The 17461-nt window shown below is 60.0% G+C and overlaps 1 protein-coding gene across 1 annotated transcript; it reads left to right on the top strand.

Moving 5' to 3' along the window:
* Positions 1 to 17: 17 nt before the first annotated feature.
* On the top strand, positions 18 to 16245 carry ZNF653 (zinc finger protein 653). Its single transcript, XM_032311871.1, has 9 exons — positions 18 to 373; positions 6979 to 7022; positions 9067 to 9282; positions 12504 to 13112; positions 13268 to 13448; positions 13550 to 13661; positions 14751 to 14865; positions 15500 to 15599; positions 15808 to 16245. The coding sequence occupies exons 1-9, from the start codon at positions 75 to 77 to the stop codon at positions 15983 to 15985; spliced, it is 1854 nt and encodes a 617-aa protein (XP_032167762.1). The 5' UTR covers positions 18 to 74; the 3' UTR covers positions 15986 to 16245.
* The last annotated feature ends 1216 nt before the right edge of the window (positions 16246 to 17461 follow it).

Below are 17461 nucleotides of genomic sequence, written 5' to 3'. Positions count from 1 at the left end.
TCGGCGCGGAAGATGCGCGCCACTTCCGGCCGGGCTCCTAACAACGGGGGAGGTTGGTAACCAGGGAGGGGGGGATGGCGGAGCGGGTGCCGGAGCCCGAGGCGGAGGCGGAGGCTGAGGCGGGCGCAGGCGGGGAGGCGGCGGCCGAGGAGGGCGCGGCGGGCCGCAAGGCGCGGGGTCGGCCGCGGCTCACGGAGTCCGACCGAGCCCGGCGGCGGCTCGAGTCCCGGAAGAAGTACGACGTGCGGCGTGTGTACCTGGGCGAGGCGCACGGGCCCTGGGTGGACCTGCGGCGCCGCAGCGGCTGGAGCGACGCCAAGCTCGCAGCCTATCTCATCTCGCTGGAGCGCGGCCAGCGTAGCGGCCGCCACGGGTGAGGGGGCCCGGCCAGAGGGAGGGAGGGAGAGAGCGAGGGAGGAGACGCCCCCATCCCTGCCAAACCTGGTCCCGCCCCCTCTGCCCACGGCCCCGCCCCCGGCACCTGTGAGCCCCGCCCAGTGGCTGGGCCGCCGGCCGGGGTCTCCTACCGCCGGTCCTGGGACGCGCCTGGCTCGCGGCCCCGCCTCCCGGCTTTCCAACTGTCCAATCCTAGGATGCGCCCAGCCTCTCGACCCGCCTCTTAGTACTTTTCCCCGCCCACCAGATTTCTGGCTGCCCAATCCTAGTGCCGGCCCCACCTCCAAGCATTCTAACTACCTAGTCCCTGGAGGGGCGGCCCCGCCTCCTGAGGCCTTAACGTCCCTTCTTCCCTGCTGGGCCTTGGGATCTCAAATGCCTCATCTTCTAAAACCCCTACTGTGCAGGCTGGGGCTGTGACTGGATACACTGGACAACGCAGCCCTGTCCCTCATGAGGTTCTGGCACTCCATCTGGGGTTCTGTGCCTCCCCATTCCCACGACCCTTCACCTCAGACATAGAAAGACTCCTCTCGATCCAGATCGCGTTCCTTTAAACCTCTTGGCTCCTGGGGAACACCTTAGCCCATGGAGACTCAGGTGAAGAGGAAGTCCCAAGTTAGCTGCTCGGGTAGAAGGCAGGCCTTTGCAAGAGTCTCAGTCTTGAGAATGAGGAATGTGGATGCAATTCTTCCTTCCTGCCTAATAGGTTGGCGTGACAATTAAATGAGTTAAAATACAGCAGAAGGCTTAGAACGTGGTTGGCACGAGTTGAGCTCTCCAAGTATTAGTTGTAATGATGATATTTGTTCTCTGTCGCAATGCTGCGACAGTATCCTCCTTGTGCCCTGGTTTTTATTTGCACACATTGCACATTGGCATATTCCTCTGGGGGGAGATTCTAAGGGTCAAGGATCAACCAGATCCTTCTGAATTGCACTACCACCTCCCTGCGGTGGCAGGCTGGCTTATTTGCCCAAGAGTAAATCAGGAAATGCTGGGCATTTAAAAAACTCAAGTTAGTGTTCCATTATTGGAGTTTCTTTTCTTTTTTCTAGACAGCGCAAGTGGGGATGGTGGAGGGTGAAGGGAGAGCAGAGTGAGAAGGAGAAAGAATCTTAAGCAGACTCCACACCCAGTGCAGCGTGGAACCTGTCACGGGGCTCTGTCTTACAGCCCTGAGATCATGACCTGAGCTGAAATCAGTAGTCCCACACCTAACTGATTGAGCCACCCAGACACCCCCCCACACACATTAGTGGAGTTACTGATTCAGTTAATCTGGGTAGAGTTGCAGACCTTTGCTTTTTTTCTGCAAAGCTGCCAGGGAGACATTATGTGCAGCTGGAGTTAAGAACCACTGGCCAGAGGGAGCTCCTGGAGGTTCCTAAGCTGAAAGTGGTATTTTCATTAAAAAATATATATATATATATATATATTTAACAAAGAAGAGGGGAAGCAGGCTCCCCGCCGAGCAGAGAGCCTGATGCGGGGCTCGATCAAGGACTCTGAGACCATGACCTGAGCCAAAGGTAGAGGCTTAACCCACTGAGCCACCCAGTTGCTCCTGAAAGTGGTACTTTCAGAAGCTCAGTTTGTGTAGTCCTGCAAGACTGGGGCCAGGACACTGAGACAGCCCAGGCCATACATGGCAATAACTGGGCCCCAGGACACATGGGTAGTCAGGAAAATACAAACCCTGAATGAGGGGTCTCGGTGGTAAATGGACATGACCAGAGATAGGGGGTCATTTATTTCAACTGTTCAATTATTTGTACCTGTCTTGTCCCTGGAAGATTTCAGTTCAAGACTATGTGCAACTTGGACCAGAAGACAGAAATGAAAAGTGGGATGAAAAGAGAAAGGAGAGGTGCTGGGTGGCTCAGTAAGTTGGGCCTCTGCCTTAGGCTCCGGTTGTCATCTCGGGGTCCCAGGATCAGGCCTGCCTCGAGCTCTCTGCTTGGCGGGGAGCCTGCCTCTCCCTCTGCCTCTACCCCTCCCCACTGCTTGTGCCTGCATCTCTGTCAAATAAATAAATAAAACTTAAAAAGAAAAGATAAAGGAAAAGGAGGGACACGGTGGGGCCAGGATCTGTGCTATTTGATTGAAACATAAGTCACAGGGGACATGGCAAGGGCAGTTTTGTGGCATAGTAAATTAAAAACCCAACCAGAGGGGTTCGAAAGACATGACGACGTGGGAACAGAGAATGGGCCATAAATTTGCCTCAGAAGCATGACGACGTGGGAACAGAGAATGGGCCATAAATTTGCCTCAGAAGCATCCTAGCAGCCAGTGGGAAAAGGGAAACAATGGCCAATAGTAGGGTTTCCGGTACCCGTTTGTTTAGGGAACGCTTCATCAGCACCCACTGTGTGCCAGGCACTGGCGTGAGTGCTGACGGTGCAGCAGGAAACAGCACAGAAAGTCACTGACTTACGGAGTCGCCATTTTAGAGGCCAGAGGGTGGAGGCTTGTCCACTGTGCAAAGGCTTGTCCGCTGTATTACTTTACATTTACTATTATTTATGATCATGAATAAATTACATGTGAGAGATTTGATGGGGCTATGTAAAGAAAAAAAGTGAAATAGGGAAAGAGGAATCAGGAGGGGGTGCTGGAGGTTTAAATAGGGTGTTAGGGTGGGCTGCAGTGAGAGGATAGCATCCGGGGTACAGACCTGAAGGAGGTGGGGAAAGCCATGCAGATAACTGCAGGAAGAGTGTTTGAGGAAGAAGGAGTGGCAGGTGCAAAGGCCCTGAGGCAGAGCCCAGCCTGGTGTGTACATGAGGCAGTGAGGAGACCCATGTGGCGGGAGCACAGTGAAAGGATGAAGAGTGGGAAAAGACGAGGACAGGAAGGTGACAGGAACTCACAGACTGCATGGAGGACTCTGGTTTTTCCTCCCAGTTAAGTGGGAGGCCTGATAGGATTTTTTTTCTTTGCTTTTTTTAAGTACAGAATTTCAGACAGAGAGGTCCCATACCTGGCTTATATTTTAACAGAAGCACTCTCCAGGGTATGCGTGGCAGGAGGATTGGGTGAGGGTTGCCCTGAAACAAGGTTGACTAAGAGCTGGCAGTCTTTGATGCTGGTGATGGTCTCTAGGAGGTTCACTCTTCTCTCTAGTTTTGTATGTGTTTGAGTTTTTCCTTTTACATCTTACAATGTTAACAAGAAAATCAGAAGAAGCACACGGACTCCGATGTTGAGGCTCTGGGAGGGGAGGGCCAGAGCTGGCAGACGGGGAGGGAGCTGACCGCACCGGTCCAGGTGAGTGAGGCGGGGCCGTGCAGAAGTGGGGAGAAGTGGCTGAAATCAGGGCCAGCAGGGTTTGCTGTTGGGTGTGGATATGAGAAACGATGACCCCCAGGTTTGGGCTTGAGCACCTGGAAGGTTGCAGGGGCCGGTAACAGAGAAGGGACAGGTCAGGGGACAATACAACAGCTCACGTGTGTGATGTCTGAGAAACCCCTACGTGTAGTGCTGGGGAGGCATGCTGGTGGCGGTGTGGTCAGGAGAGGGCCCGGTGGGAGATCCGGGTTTGGGGGTCACCAGGCCAGTGATGGTACAGTGCCAGAGGTTGCTAAGGGGGCGCAGGTACACACACAGGTCTGAGCCCGGCACTCGCTCTCTGTGATCAGAGAAGTCAGGGAGACAAGGGAGAAGCAGCAGCCAGGAGGCTGGTGCAGAACTTTCTGGGCCAGCGTCCTGGAGGCCGAGGGAAGGACTTGCGGTCTGACACTGCTGGGCCGAGGGAGGCAGCCACCCCCAGGGTCTGGAACGGGACAGTTTGTGGTGGAGAAGACCCTGACTCGAGGGGCTCAGGAGGGACGCAGGAGAAGACAGGGAGACTGCCCACACGTATAGACAGCTCCGGGGGAGTGGGGAGAGGAATGAGCAGGACTTGGCAGGGAAGGGGCTCCAGATTATTTAAATCCAGTGTAGGACTGGTGGTGTGTTGGGACACTTGGCGGGGATGAGGGAGTCGAGCATGAAAGCAAATGGCAGAGGCGAGCGAAGGAGAGCTGTTGGGCACCCTTTGGGGGCTGGCCACTGCGGGGAAAGCAGAGCCCCAAGGAAGCCCCAGAAGCTGCTGCCCTCCAACAGGGTGATGTGTAAGGGCTGGAGCCCGGAGAAGTGGACAGGGGGAGGGAAGGCGGTTTGAGGTCTGGCCTTGTTTAATCGCCACAGCGACTCCGTGTGGGAGGCACCGCTGTCTTCCCCACTTCGCAGGTGAGGACACTGAGGCTCAGAGGGGACAAGACCTGCTCAAGGTCACACAGCTAGTCAAGAGCGGAGAAGAGACTTGAACTTGGATCTGAGGCACCCAGCCTGTCCCCAGCACCAAGCGCCGTTCCCAGTCATGGCAAGGGTCTGAGCGCACAGAGGCGGCCGCGGGTGTTTGCACTTGGCCAGCCTGCCCCTCTGAGGGAAGGAGAGAGCTGTGGGCGGGTATGGAAGCATCTGGGATGGGGGCGGCCGGAGACCTGGACGAGGGCAGAGCCAGGGGCAGAGGAGCCAGGGGAACTGTCTTGGGACCAGACTCGGGGTGCAATCCCAGGACAGGTGTGGTCAGCCTGGACAGGTGGGGTAGATGGTGAAGCTTGTCAGCTTCACCTGACAAGCCCCTGGACTGCCTGTCAGGGTGATTTGTGTGGAAAGCACGGTCTGGGCCATAGCGGGGAGGCCAGCGTTCCAGGGCCGGGCTCTGTGAGAACATCAGTAATGGCAGTGATCATCTCTACCACTTGCTGAGCAGTTACTTAGTCCCCGGGGCCACGCTAAGCTCTTGCAGTGCGTATAACCTCATGCCAGCCCACAAGAAAGGGATGGTTATGATCCCACGCTACAGATGGGGAACTGAGGCATGGGGAGACAAGGTCACCCAGGGTCTCAGGGCCTCCTGCTGCAGCGTAGAAAAGGAAGGATGAGGGGCATCTGGCTGGTTCAGTTGGAAGAGCACGCGACCTTTCATCTCGGGCTCATGAGTTCAAGCCCCACGTTGGGTGCAGAGATTACTTATTTATTTTTTTAAGATTTTTTTATTTATTTGAGGGCGAGAGAGAAAGAGAGTGCAAGTGGGGGGAGGGGCAGAAGGAGGAGACAGAGAATCTTAAGCAGACTCCCTGCTGAGCGATCTCATACCCCTGAGTCCAGAGCTGAGATCCAGAGTCAGACGCTTAACCCACGGAGCCACCCAGGTACCCCGGTGTAGAGATTACTTAAATAAATAAATTTTATTTTATTTTTTTTTAAAAAAAAAGGAAGGATGAGGGAGAAGCCAGAGCAGGTGGGCAGATCCAGAAGCGTGGTGTCAGGAAGGCAGAGGGAGCCCAAGCGGATGCGGGAGGACTAACTCCAAAACACCTGCCCTCAGCACACGTAGAGCCAGTGCTGGGCCACAGTACGGGGTCAGGATCCCACCTAGTGGTTCTGGTGGCCATCTGGGGGGTGGGAATCCTTGGCGGGCCCCCAATGCTTAGGCCTCGGTCATGGCAGCACATGGTCAGGGTGTCACACTCCGGCCAAAGTGGGGAAGGCCCCAGAAGCTGGTGACATGGTGACCAGAGCATGTGGGCCCGAGCTGGCTGCAGGGACAGCACTGATGGAGGGGGCAGCACCTTGGGTGGGGGCCCACACAGAGCCTGCAGTTAGGGCCAGGGGCAGGGTCTTTAGCAGGGCCAGCCCTCCTGGCTTGGCCTGACGGTCTCTGCAGGGATCTCAGCCAGCCTGCGGGGCGGGAGCTGCTGGGCCCTGGATAGGGCCAACTCCATGAATGTCCTTTTGTTACGGAATAAATGACCACGGACCTAGTGGCTTAAAACCACACGAATTATCTCACATTTCTGTGGGTCAGGACTCTAGCATGTGTAGGCTGGATCTTTTGCTCAAGGTCTCACAGGGCTGAAACAAGGCTTTCAGCTGGCCGCATCTTCATCCGGAGGCTCAGCTAGGGAAGGAGTGGCTTCCAGACTCCCTCGGAGCGTTGGCAGAATTCATTCCCCCCTGCATTGTACAGCTGAGGTCCCCACAGCCTTGAGGCCGTCTACCAGGATTGCTGTCAGCTCCCAGAGGCCGTTTTCAGGTCCCAGCCCCTCATAGGCCATTCCTATCCTCATACTCAAGGGCTCCCCTGATTAGGCCAGGCCCACCTTGGAAAGCTGCCTCCCGATTCATTCCAAGTCACCTAGGCACAGGAGTGGTATCCCAGCATATTGTCAGGCCGCCCCACTCATGAGGAGAGGATTACAGTGTGTGACCCGGGGGTAGGAATCGTGGGGCCAGTGTAGAATTCTGCCTGCCACACTGACTTTCTGTTACTCTTTTCTGAGTTCTCCACTCCCTGGCCACAGGCCCCTGGGCAGGCAGCCTCACTGCTCAGCCTCATTTTCCCACTTGGTGAAATGGATGGCGATGCTAGACCACAGTCCCAGGGCTGGTGTCCGTGGAGGAGAGAGGCCACTGCAGACCCCGGGGAAACAGGACAACAGCTACAATTCGGCCTTGGAGCAGGGTGCCGTCACTGGCTCAGCGTCAGCCATGCCCTGTGTTCACTTCCCCTGCCTCTCTCTCTTACAGGAAGCCTTGGGAGCAGGTCCCCAAAAAGCCAAAGCGGAAGAAAAGTAAGTGGGGGTGCAGCCAGCAGGGAGGGGATGGGTGTTGGGAGCAAGTGGCTTTGTTGTTCGTTCCCTCAGTCATTGTCAGGCCCCATCTGTGGAGCGCCTGCACGGGACAGTGCTGAGGGACCGGCCCAGACGCAGCCCTGCCCTCCCAGAGCCCATGGTCTCAGGGGAAGACAAGGGACAGGCCCAGCAGGGCTGTGGCAGGGAAGTAGGGTCACTGGGGGCCCAGAGAAAGGGCCTGACCCAGCTGGGCCTGCGGAGAGCTTGGGGACGGGGGCAGGAAGGGGACTGGCACCTGTGCTATGCCCAGTGGGGGTACCCCACCCCCCCATCTCATACATAAAAGGCCAAGTCCCCACCCCACACTGCACAGCTGACAAGGGGCCAGGCCAGAGCACACACCCATGTCACCCGAGCCGTCCCCTTAGCTCCTGCACTGTCCTGCCTGATGCGTGGGAGTCACCCAGGGAAGAGCTGGACAGGGCAGAGGGAACAGCTTGTGTGGGGGCCTTAAGAGCACGTCACGTGCCAAGCTGAGAGGATCAGGGCGCGAGCAGTCGGAGTGGAGGCCTGCCACACGTCCCTCCTACCCCCGGGCTGCAACCTCTGAGCCCCAGCTCTGTGGGTCTCAGGCCTTGTCCAGCAGGGTGAGGGCCAGCAGTCTGAGAACAGCCATCGGGTGGCCGTGAGTCCCGCCCCTTCTCACAGTTGTCAGAAGCAAGGGCCGAGCTAAACCTGTGGCCTCCCAAGTCCCAAAGGGGTGAGGAGGGAGATAAGGAGACAAGTGCGGTCTGGAGGGGCGGCTAGGGGCGGGGTCCCTCTTGTCCCCACGGTCATCCCAGAGCTGAAGTCCCCAGACAACATCCCTAGGCCCCAGGACCCTTCTGGGCACCCTCCTCATCTCCCAAGCTGGAAGATGGGGAGGACGGCTTCCTCCCCTTTGGCTGCAAGACCAGCATCATTAGACAAATGACAGGTTCCATTTCTTGAGCACTCAGAGTGTACCCAGCCCTGTCCCATGCCCTGTCCTTGTCTTCCCTGCCTCCCCTCTGGCAGCCCACAAGGAGTGGGGACGGTTACTCGCCCCCGGCCCAGAGGAGGCAGCTGAGGTTCAGAGAAGCTGGATCCACCCGGCTACAAAGTGGCAGTCAGAGTTTGAACCCCGCAGTCAGGCTCCACTGGGCCCACCTCCTTGAAGCATCAACTCATCCAGCAAGCCATCCTGCCAGGCCCTGCATGGGCACTGGGGACACAAGAGGACCAGCAGACAGGTGTCCCCGCCCTTGGGGAGCTGGCACTCTAGCAGGGAAGACAGAAACACAGATGGGATCTGGGTACTACCTGGAAAAAAAAAAGAAGAGCAAGTCAGGTCAGCTAGAAGGACACTGGGGAGGGGACAGGAGACTGAAGGAAAGACCTGAGTGAAGGGGAAAAGGCAAAGCCATCATCTGGAAGGAGACACAGTCCGCGCAAAGGCCCTGAGGCAGGGCAATACCTGGGAGGAAGCCATGAGGCTGGGATGCAGTGATCAAGGAGAAAGGCAGAGCAGGGCTTGGTGGCTCTGGGGAGGACTTTGCCTTTTACCCCCAGCCAGGTAGGAGCCCTGGTGGCTTCTGGGCTGAGGAGGGCATGACCAGACTCAAGCGTTTGCAGCAGGTGCCCTCTGCTGCAGACCGAGTAGACTGGTAGTGGGACAAATGTAGGAGCAGAGAGATGCGGGCAGAGGGGACTCAGCGGGTCCAGGCCAGAGTCTCTTCATAGCAAGCAGCCGCTGACCACCTATCACACGCCGGGCTCCACAGTTCATGTGGTTTCCCTTATCAGTGAGGACCCTGTGGCCTGTCTCCATTCTCACCAGCGCAGACCTCACCTCGCAGAGCCTGTTTCTTCATCTGCAGATGGGGGACAGGCCTGGACAGGGTGCAGGAAGGTGTCTCACCGCCCGGGGAGCCAGAAGGCCAGGGCATCCTGGGGCTCTGGATGGGCGGGCGGGGGGCTGGCGATCACTGTCCCTGACCCCGCGCCCCGCCCTGTGTGTGTGCAGGGAGGCGACGCAACGTGAACTGCCTAAAGAACGTGGTGATCTGGTATGAGGACCACAAGCACCGCTGCCCGTACGAGCCGCACCTGGCCGAGCTGGACCCCACCTTTGGCCTGTACACCACGGCCGTGTGGCAGTGCGAGGCCGGCCACCGCTACTTCCAGGACCTGCACTCGCCCCTGAAGCCCCTCAGCGAGTCAGACCCCGACAGTGACAAAGGTGGGTCCGAGGGGCGAGGGCTCCACGGCTCCTCTGGGGCCGCGTGGCCCGGGACTCCCTGCCCTCGTGATCTCGTCGGCCTGGAAGCAGTTGAGGGAGGAGGCCGGCGCTGGCTGGGCCAGGGACGGCGCCCCGGCCCCGCAGGCTGGCCTGCCATCTTCCAAGTCCTTCTGGGGCTGAGAGGCAGTGGCCCCCATTTCCCAGAGGGACAGCTGTGACAGCTTGGCCCACCTGTGCCCGAGGCCAGCCGGGCTGGAGGTCAGGAAACCTGGCTCCGGAGGGAGGGGTGGGTGCTGGGTGTCCTCAGGCTCCGCAGCTCTCCTGGCCTCTGCCTCCTCCTCTGTTTTCCCTGGCCCTTTCCCTTTCAGGTCTGGGCTGTCTCCAGCCTCATCCTCTTCCCCTCTCTGCCCTGCGCTCCTCCTTCCTCCCCATTCTCTGTTCGTGAGCTCTCTTTCGTGTCCCCGCCCCTGCTCACTCTTCTGTTCCATCCTCTGCCTTCTGTCTCCTGCCTTCTCCCTGCCCCCACCGGTCTCCCCCACACTCCACTCCCTTCCCCCCCCCCCCAGTCCGTCTCTCCCTGCTCTGCCCCTGCCCCTCGTCTGCCACCCCATGTGGGTCACATATCCTGAGCAAGCAGCCGGACCAGGAGGGACTCAGGTCCCGAGGCCCAGTTGGCCCTGGTGGGGGAGCAGAGGAGGCGCAGCGGGTGGCCTCAGGATCTCGGCTTCAGCTGCGAGAAGGAGCAACGGGGCCGCTGCCAGGTGCCCTGCCGGGGCCGAGGGTGAGGTCAGTTGCCAGGGCTGAGCCTGCGCTGGCAGGAATCACAGAGCAGGTGGCATCCCAGCTGGCCGAGGGGAAGCCGTGGGCGAGAGCTGTTCCAGGTGGGCCCCCCGGCCAACGGCCATCCCATTTGTGTCAGCCAGAGCCCTCCGCGTGGGCGGCCCCTCGGCTGTCCTCTCCCGGCTCCAGGTACCACCCCCCTCCACCAACTCAACCCACCTGAGTCTTCCCTATAGCTCTTCCGTCAGCGCCCCTTGGCTACAGTAGGGAAAACCAAGGCCCGGGGACAAACTGTGACTGAACCTCCTGGTGATGGGTCCGCTGGGCTGGGGATGGCACCCAGAGGAGCCCCCTTGGACCCCCACTCAATTGTGACACCAGTGGCTGGGGCATCTGGCTCTCAGGAGCGAATGCTGGGATCTACAGTCGGGGGGTTCCGCTGCGGCTGCCGGGAGGGGGAGGGGCTGTGTCCCCTGTCCCAGTCCGGTTCCCTCAGCAGCTCCCTTACCAGCTCTCTGCCTGGGGTACCTGCTTCTCACTAAGTAGGCGCACCTCCTGCCGGCACTGTGAGAGGCTATTTCTGTGATTCAGGCCATGATCACCCAGTAAGAAGCGCAGTCTGACCCCTCACAGTCCGAAGCTACAGCTGGGGAGGCAGGCGAACCCCTAGGCTGTCCCCCCTGCAGCTCACTGGGTGACTGCCCCCTGCTTCACGGTGGAGCCCAGGGACTCAACTCACCCTGCAGATTACAGGGTGTTGCAAGGAGGGGCCGATTCCCCTACCCCACCCCTGCTGCCATCTGGGGGCCTTGAGTCAGGGATAGGGCATTACGATAAGAAGAATAATAGAAAACATTGGTAGGGTGCTTACTCAGAGCCTGGTACTGTCCTAGGCCCTTTACACATATTTCCTCATTACTCCAAACAGCCCCTGGGGAAGGTACCAACTTATCCTCAGGCCCAGAGAGGTTACGTAAGGCCCCCACATCACACAGCGGGTAGGGGGAGCACCAAGATCCCAGCCCCGAAGTCTGGCCCCAGAGTCTGTATGCCCCATGTGACCTTCTGGGAGGGTAGGACGCGCGGTCCCCAGACACTGTGCCCTGAGTCTGTCATGCGTGTGTAACCGAGGGTCAGCCCTTGATTTTTCTGTCCCCTTTTCTCTCCATGAGTGGACTTTAGCATGAAATAGCCTGGGCGAAATGTGGGTCTCCTTGACCTCCATCACAACATCAGGCTGAGATTCATTCGTTTTTACAACCGTGTGCTCAGTGTGCACCAGGCGGCCTTCTGGGCCCTGGGGCCTGTGCCTAGGGCCCCCCCCCCCCATCCTTGTGGAGCTTATGATCTTGAGGGGAAGCAGAGAAGAAACAAGATAAACAATTAAAATCTAGAGAATAGCGGAGAGTGGTATTTCGGAGGAAAATCGGGGAGAGAAAGAATGCTACCGGAGATAAGACAGTCAGAGGCTTCCGTGAATGAACAGCATTTCAGGAAAGGGTCTGATGGAGGTGAGGGAGAAGGCCCCTGTAGGTGTCTGAGAGAAGAGTGTTCAGGCAGAGCAAACAGCAAGTGCAAAGGGCCTGAGGCCAGAGCCTGCCTAGTATCCCTAAATACGAGGATGTAGTGCCAGTGGGGTTTACTGACAAACTGAAAGTGGCTGTGAGAGAAAGAGAAGTCAAGGGCAGCCCTCGGACTTGGCTTGGCCTGAGCGCCTGGAAGGACAGAGCCGCCATCAACCCCTGAGAGGGATGTCTGCGAAGGGTGTGGGCTTTTTCTTAGGGAAGATTCAGAGCCCAGAATTACTGAGTGGACTCTCAGGTGGCTGTGAGACTCCCCCTCCCCCCCGGGGGACAGCAGAAGAGGCAGTGGGAGGTAAGAGTCCCCAGCCCCACAGGAGGTCCAGGCCGAAGCTGTCCACATGGAGACATGGGGTATGGGTAAGGGCAGTGTAATGAAAATCCGCATTTGACCTCTCTCCCTGGTTCCTGGCACAGAGCTCCTAAAACCCTTGGAATTTCCCGAGTGATGGGAATGTTCTTCCTTGTTCGTCACGAGCCCCTTTCATAAGGGGCCCCTTTGGAACACACCTGAGTCTGTGCTAATCTCGGTGACTCAGGCAGGGACCCCTAGACAGCTTCAGGAGGGGGGCTGGTCACCAAAGACACATGATTAGTGGGGGCGGGGGGGTGGGGAGACTCAACCCAAGTCTGACCCCATAGGGCCACCAGAGAGGGGCCAGAAACCCAGAATTCGGGTCTGAGGCTGAGGGAGGAGAGCGTCTCTGAGGAGCAGGGGTGGTTGGGACACAAGGGGGACTGAGAAATGAGAGGGGTTTGTGGCTCTGAGGGGGTCGCCGTGCCCAGCCCCCAGCAAGCCCAACAGATACTGTTGCCGTCACTGTTGCTATCGTGACCGTCCCCTTTCCTCTGTCACCACAGTGGGCAATGGCCTGGCGGCTGGCAGCTCCGACTCGTCCAGCTCTGGCTCGGGCTCCGACTCCGAGGAGCCCCCTGAGGGCCAGCCGGCCAAGGTGGCGGCAGCGGCGGCAGTCACCCCCACCAGCCCGGCAGGCAGCAGCGGGCTCATCACGCAGGAAGGCGTGCACATCCCCTTCGACGTCCACCACGTGGAGAGCCTGGCTGAGCAGGGCACCCCACTGTGCCCCAACCCAGCAGGCAGCGGGCCTGAGGCCCTGGAGACGGTGGTGTGCGTGCCGGTGCCCGTACAAGTGGGCCCGGGTCCTGGCACCCTCTTTGAGAACATGCCCCAGGAGGCCCTGGGCGAGGTGGTAGCCAGCTGTCCCATGCCGGGCATGGTGCCTGGCTCGCAGGTGATCATCATCGCCGGCCCCGGCTACGATGCCCTCACAGCTGAGGGCATCCACCTCAACGTGGCAGCAGGCAGCGGTGCCCCCACTGGGGGTCTGGGGGATGAGGTGCCCTGCGCGGTGATGGAGGGCGTGGCGGCCTACACCCAGACGGAGCCCGAGGGCAGCCAGCCCAGCACCACAGACCCTGCCGCCTTGGCAGGCATCGAGACCAAGAAAGGTCTGGCGGGGCCAGGAGGGGGGCCGTGCCGGTCCAGGGAGGGCTGCTGGGGTCTCTGGCAGGGGTTGGGGTGAAGGGAGGGAGGGGTGGCCCTGGATCCAACTCCACCACGCAAGTACCCCCCACGGACACCCGCCCCGTGTCCGCCCCCGTAGAGAAGGAGGACTTGTACGTGCTTAAGAAGGAGGAGAAGGAGGAGCCTGTGGCCCCGGAGCTGGCGGAGCTGGCGGCCACGGTACCTGAGAGCACGGAACCGGAAGCAGAGGTGGACGGGGAGGAGCTGGACGGCAGTGACATGTCGGCCATCATCTACGAGATCCCCAAGGAGCCTGAGAAGTGGGTGCCTGGGTAGCGGGGGGCTGGGACGAGGAGCAAGCCACGGGCCCATAGCCAGCCTGATGTGACAGCCCTAACGCCACAGGCCCCTTCCCCTCCAGGAGGCGGCGGAGCAAGCGGACTCGGGTGATGGACGCCGACGGTCTGCTGGAGATGTTCCACTGCCCCTACGAGGGCTGCAGCCAGGTCTACGTGGCCCTCAGCAGTTTCCAGGTGAGACCACTGGCCCAGCAGGCTGAGCAGGGCCTGCTTCCTTTTCCCGCTGCCTGTGTGCAGGCATCTGAGCAGTGTGGCTCACAGATGGTCCCTCATGGCCCCACCGGGTGCCACTGGCCTGCTTCCCACATGCCCACCTCTCAGGAGCTTCTCACTGACCCTGCCTTGGCCACAGGGTGCCAGGTGTCACCTCGCTGCCTCCCCTTCCTGCTCTCTCCAGTGCCTTTGTCCTGCCTTCTAGTCAGCCTGGACTCAGCCTCCTTTTGGCCCAGCCACCGTCTTGGCTCCGGATGCTTCTTCTCTGGACTTGGCTCGGGAGGCACCTCCACCAGGAAGTCCTCCCTATCCCCCCCAGGTCTAGTGGGGTCTGCAAGCCCCAGGTCACCACACCATCAGGACGTCCCTGTAGTTTGTCCCCAGGAGGCTGGATGGGATGCCCCAAGGGCAGAGACTGTCCTGTCACATTCCCATCTGTGGCAGGAGGTGGCACCAGTAGGCCTTTGAATTTGCCCGGTCTCATTTTCTAGCATTGTGTTGAGCATCTATCGGGTGCCAGGCCTAGCGCTGGGCCCTAGAGCTACAGATGCGCTGGTGAGTGGAAGAATAAAAGAACAAAATAATGACTGAGGGGCCTGCCCGCCTGGACTGTGGGCACAGCACATCTCCATGGCAAAGCCTGCCTCGGGACTGAGAGCCCTGGAACCCAGGCCAGGCCTGCCACTGCCCACCCGTGAGACATGGGCCAAACCCTCTGCTCCTGGACCCTCATCTCCCCATCCATAAAACCGGGCCAATAGCAGGGCCCCACCGCACGCAAGGTTATGATGAGGCTGCCTGATGCCCCAGCCCAGGCCCTCGCTGTCGGCGGTGCCCAAGAAAGCTGTGGCTGATCCCAGTTGTGTCCCTGAGCCTTTGCTCAGAGCCAGGAGGCCCTTGCAAGGGCAATGGCAAGGGGCCCCCTCTTCGCGCCCCCAGAAAGCCTGGCCCCAGCCTGCCTCCCAGCTACGCTTGTCTGTCCCCATGTGGATAACCCTGGAGGTGGGCCCATGGCACCCACAGCCCCACTCCTGCCCCTCTTGCCTGCAGAACCATGTCAATCTGGTACATCGGAAAGGGAAGACCAAGGTGTGTCCACACCCTGGCTGTGGCAAGAAGTTCTATTTATCCAACCACCTGCGGCGACACATGATCATCCATTCAGGTCAGGCCCCCGGTGGCGCTGGCAGCAAGGGGCATAGGGTCATGGGCCTTGGATCTAGGGCGGGGGCATGCGGGCTGGAACCTCAAGGAGCACTGGGTCCCCAGGCATAGGACTGTCCCCCTCCCTGGGACTGACCCCCTGCGCACAGGTTGCTGACTCCGTGGGTAGCTGTGGTGCCTCTATCCAGCGGGAGGGCACGGCTTCAGGTTTTTCAAGAGGTGGGAACCTTGGATTTTTATGTGAAGTCACCCCGAAGTTCAAATATTGGGGTCAAATTCAGACCCACTTTGGCTTGACAGTTTGCACTTGTCACATTCCCATCTGTGGCAGGAGGTGGCACCAGTAGGCCTTTGAATTTGCCGGGAATTTGCTCGGGAAGCCGAGCTCACATTTCAGCTCTGCCCCGGAGCCTTCCCCTACAGCCTCTGAGCCTCATCCGGGGTCGTGAGCTGCCCTCGGTATTAACCGCCCTTGTCATTAGATTCAGCAGTGGCTCCCAGAGTTTGTGGGATCTGGTGTCCCTGCGCCCGGAGGGCCGGGAGCCCGCCAGGGAAGCCGGTTTTGGCAGCGCGGCAGAGACATCCCGCAGCCCCCGCCCCCGACGGCCGCGCGCTCAGCCCCGCATCTCCCCCAGGTGTCCGTGAATTCACCTGCGAAACCTGCGGCAAGTCCTTCAAGAGGAAGAACCACCTAGAGGTACACCGACGCACGCACACCGGCGAGACGCCCCTGCAGTGAGTGACAGGGTTCCCCGTGAGGTTGATGGGGGTGCTGGGGGGGAGAGGAGAGGTCCTGGGCCTGTAGCCGCAGAGGGCGGGTCCACCCCTCGGTTTGGGGGTGGGGCGGGTGGCCGGGTGGGTCCTAGTGGCTTGGGCCCCACCCCCATTGCGGCCCCACCTCAGTCTGACCCTGCCCCTGGTGTCGCCCGCCGGCTCCCGGCAGGTGCGAGATCTGTGGCTACCAGTGCCGACAGCGTGCGTCGCTCAACTGGCACATGAAGAAGCACACGGCCGAGGTGCAGTACAACTTCACGTGCGAGCGCTGCGGGAAGCGCTTCGAGAAGCTGGACAGTGTCAAGTTTCACACGCTCAAAAGCCACCCGGACCACAAGCCAGCCTGATCCATCCAACCACTGATCGCCCTTATTTATTTGTCCGCTCGGACACGATGCCCGGGCTTGCCGGGGCCCGGACAGCCGCGGGGGCCTCCCGGACCGCCGGCCGGAAGGAGGCGCCCCTGCCCTGCCCCAGGGCTGGGCCCCCCGGGGCTGGTCCCCCCTCAACCCCACTCTATCTCTGGAGGTGGTGCCTGGGGCTTGCACTGCTAGAACTGTGTCAGAGAGCAGAGCGAGATTAAAGAGCGAGAAAGGAGACGCCCTTCCCCTAGGCCTGGATGATTGGAGTGGGGTGGGCGGGCCCCTCCTTGTCTCTATCTTCATCCCTTCCAGAGCAAGGCCAAGCCAGGCGGTGATGACCCTACAAGCCAGAAGATGCCCTTTTCTTGACAGCTTCTGCTAGGCCTCAGCTATCTGGACCTGGCAGCTCCTAACACTCCCTGTCACAGGCCCACGGGTGGGAGGTTGGGAGCCTGGGAGGCCACTGGACATCTCCCAAGACTCAGGATCCTCATGCTCACTCCTAATTCTTCCCACGGAACACACATTCCCCACCATCAGGGAGCTCAGAGACCGGTTGGGGAGATGTTCAGTAGATCCCTAAGTAAGATGTCTACAGCTGTGACAAGCGCCCTGCAGGAAATAGAGTGATGTTAGTTTCTGGCTGTTTAAGTCGGTGGTCAGGGCGGTCCTTTCTGAGATGGTGGCATTTGAGTGTAGACCAGAATGACAAAGAGGTTCCTTCCCTGAAGAAAGCTGGAGGAGGCAAATCCTAGGGCGAAGGAACAGCCAGTGCCAAAGCCCTGAGGTAGAACGGCTCGGCTTGTTCCTGGAACAGGAAGCCGCGGTGGGGAGGGAAGTTGGCAGCGACGGGGCGGCTGCCCTGGCCCCATTTCCCGGAGGAGGATGCTGAGGTCGCCGCCGCCTCCTGGTCGCTAGCAAGAGAAGCGGGGAGCGATACGAAGCCGGCGGCCGCCAGGTGGCGCGCAAGCTGCGTGGGCCCTGGTGGCTGCAGCCACGTGACCCCGGGGACCGCATCCGCGAGCCCCGGCACGTGCCCGAGGGAGCCCAGTGGCGCCACGCGCAGATTGGTCCCTTGGCTCCTCACCAGCCCGTGGGGGCGGGGCCGGAGCTAGGCTTCATTTTACACTTTGGACCAGGGGTTATCCCAACCAGGGATGGAAGTGTCGGCGGGTATGAGCAAGTCTGGCCGCTGGGGCCACCCACGCGAGCTCCCCAAATCTCCCAGGGCTCAGTCCCCTTCGCTATCCTCGCACATCCAGAGCCAGCAGTTTCCATGGAAACCGCAGCCGGGTCCGCGCGCCCAGGAGGAGCTCCCCTCCCGGCAATGGCACAGTTTGCAATACGATAGGAGCCTGGAGGAACACGGGGTGGGAACAAGCCTTCGTTCGGGGTCTCTAGGGTCGGCAGCCCAGGTCGCCCAGGCAAACCCAAGAGGGGGCCACCAGGGACCTGCAACGC

This window comes from Mustela erminea, chromosome 1 (assembly GCF_009829155.1).
Source record: "Mustela erminea isolate mMusErm1 chromosome 1, mMusErm1.Pri, whole genome shotgun sequence".
NCBI lineage: Eukaryota > Metazoa > Chordata > Mammalia > Carnivora > Mustelidae > Mustela > Mustela erminea.
Note: the sequence above shows the minus strand (reverse complement) of the source record. Positions and strands in the feature narration are given on the sequence as shown.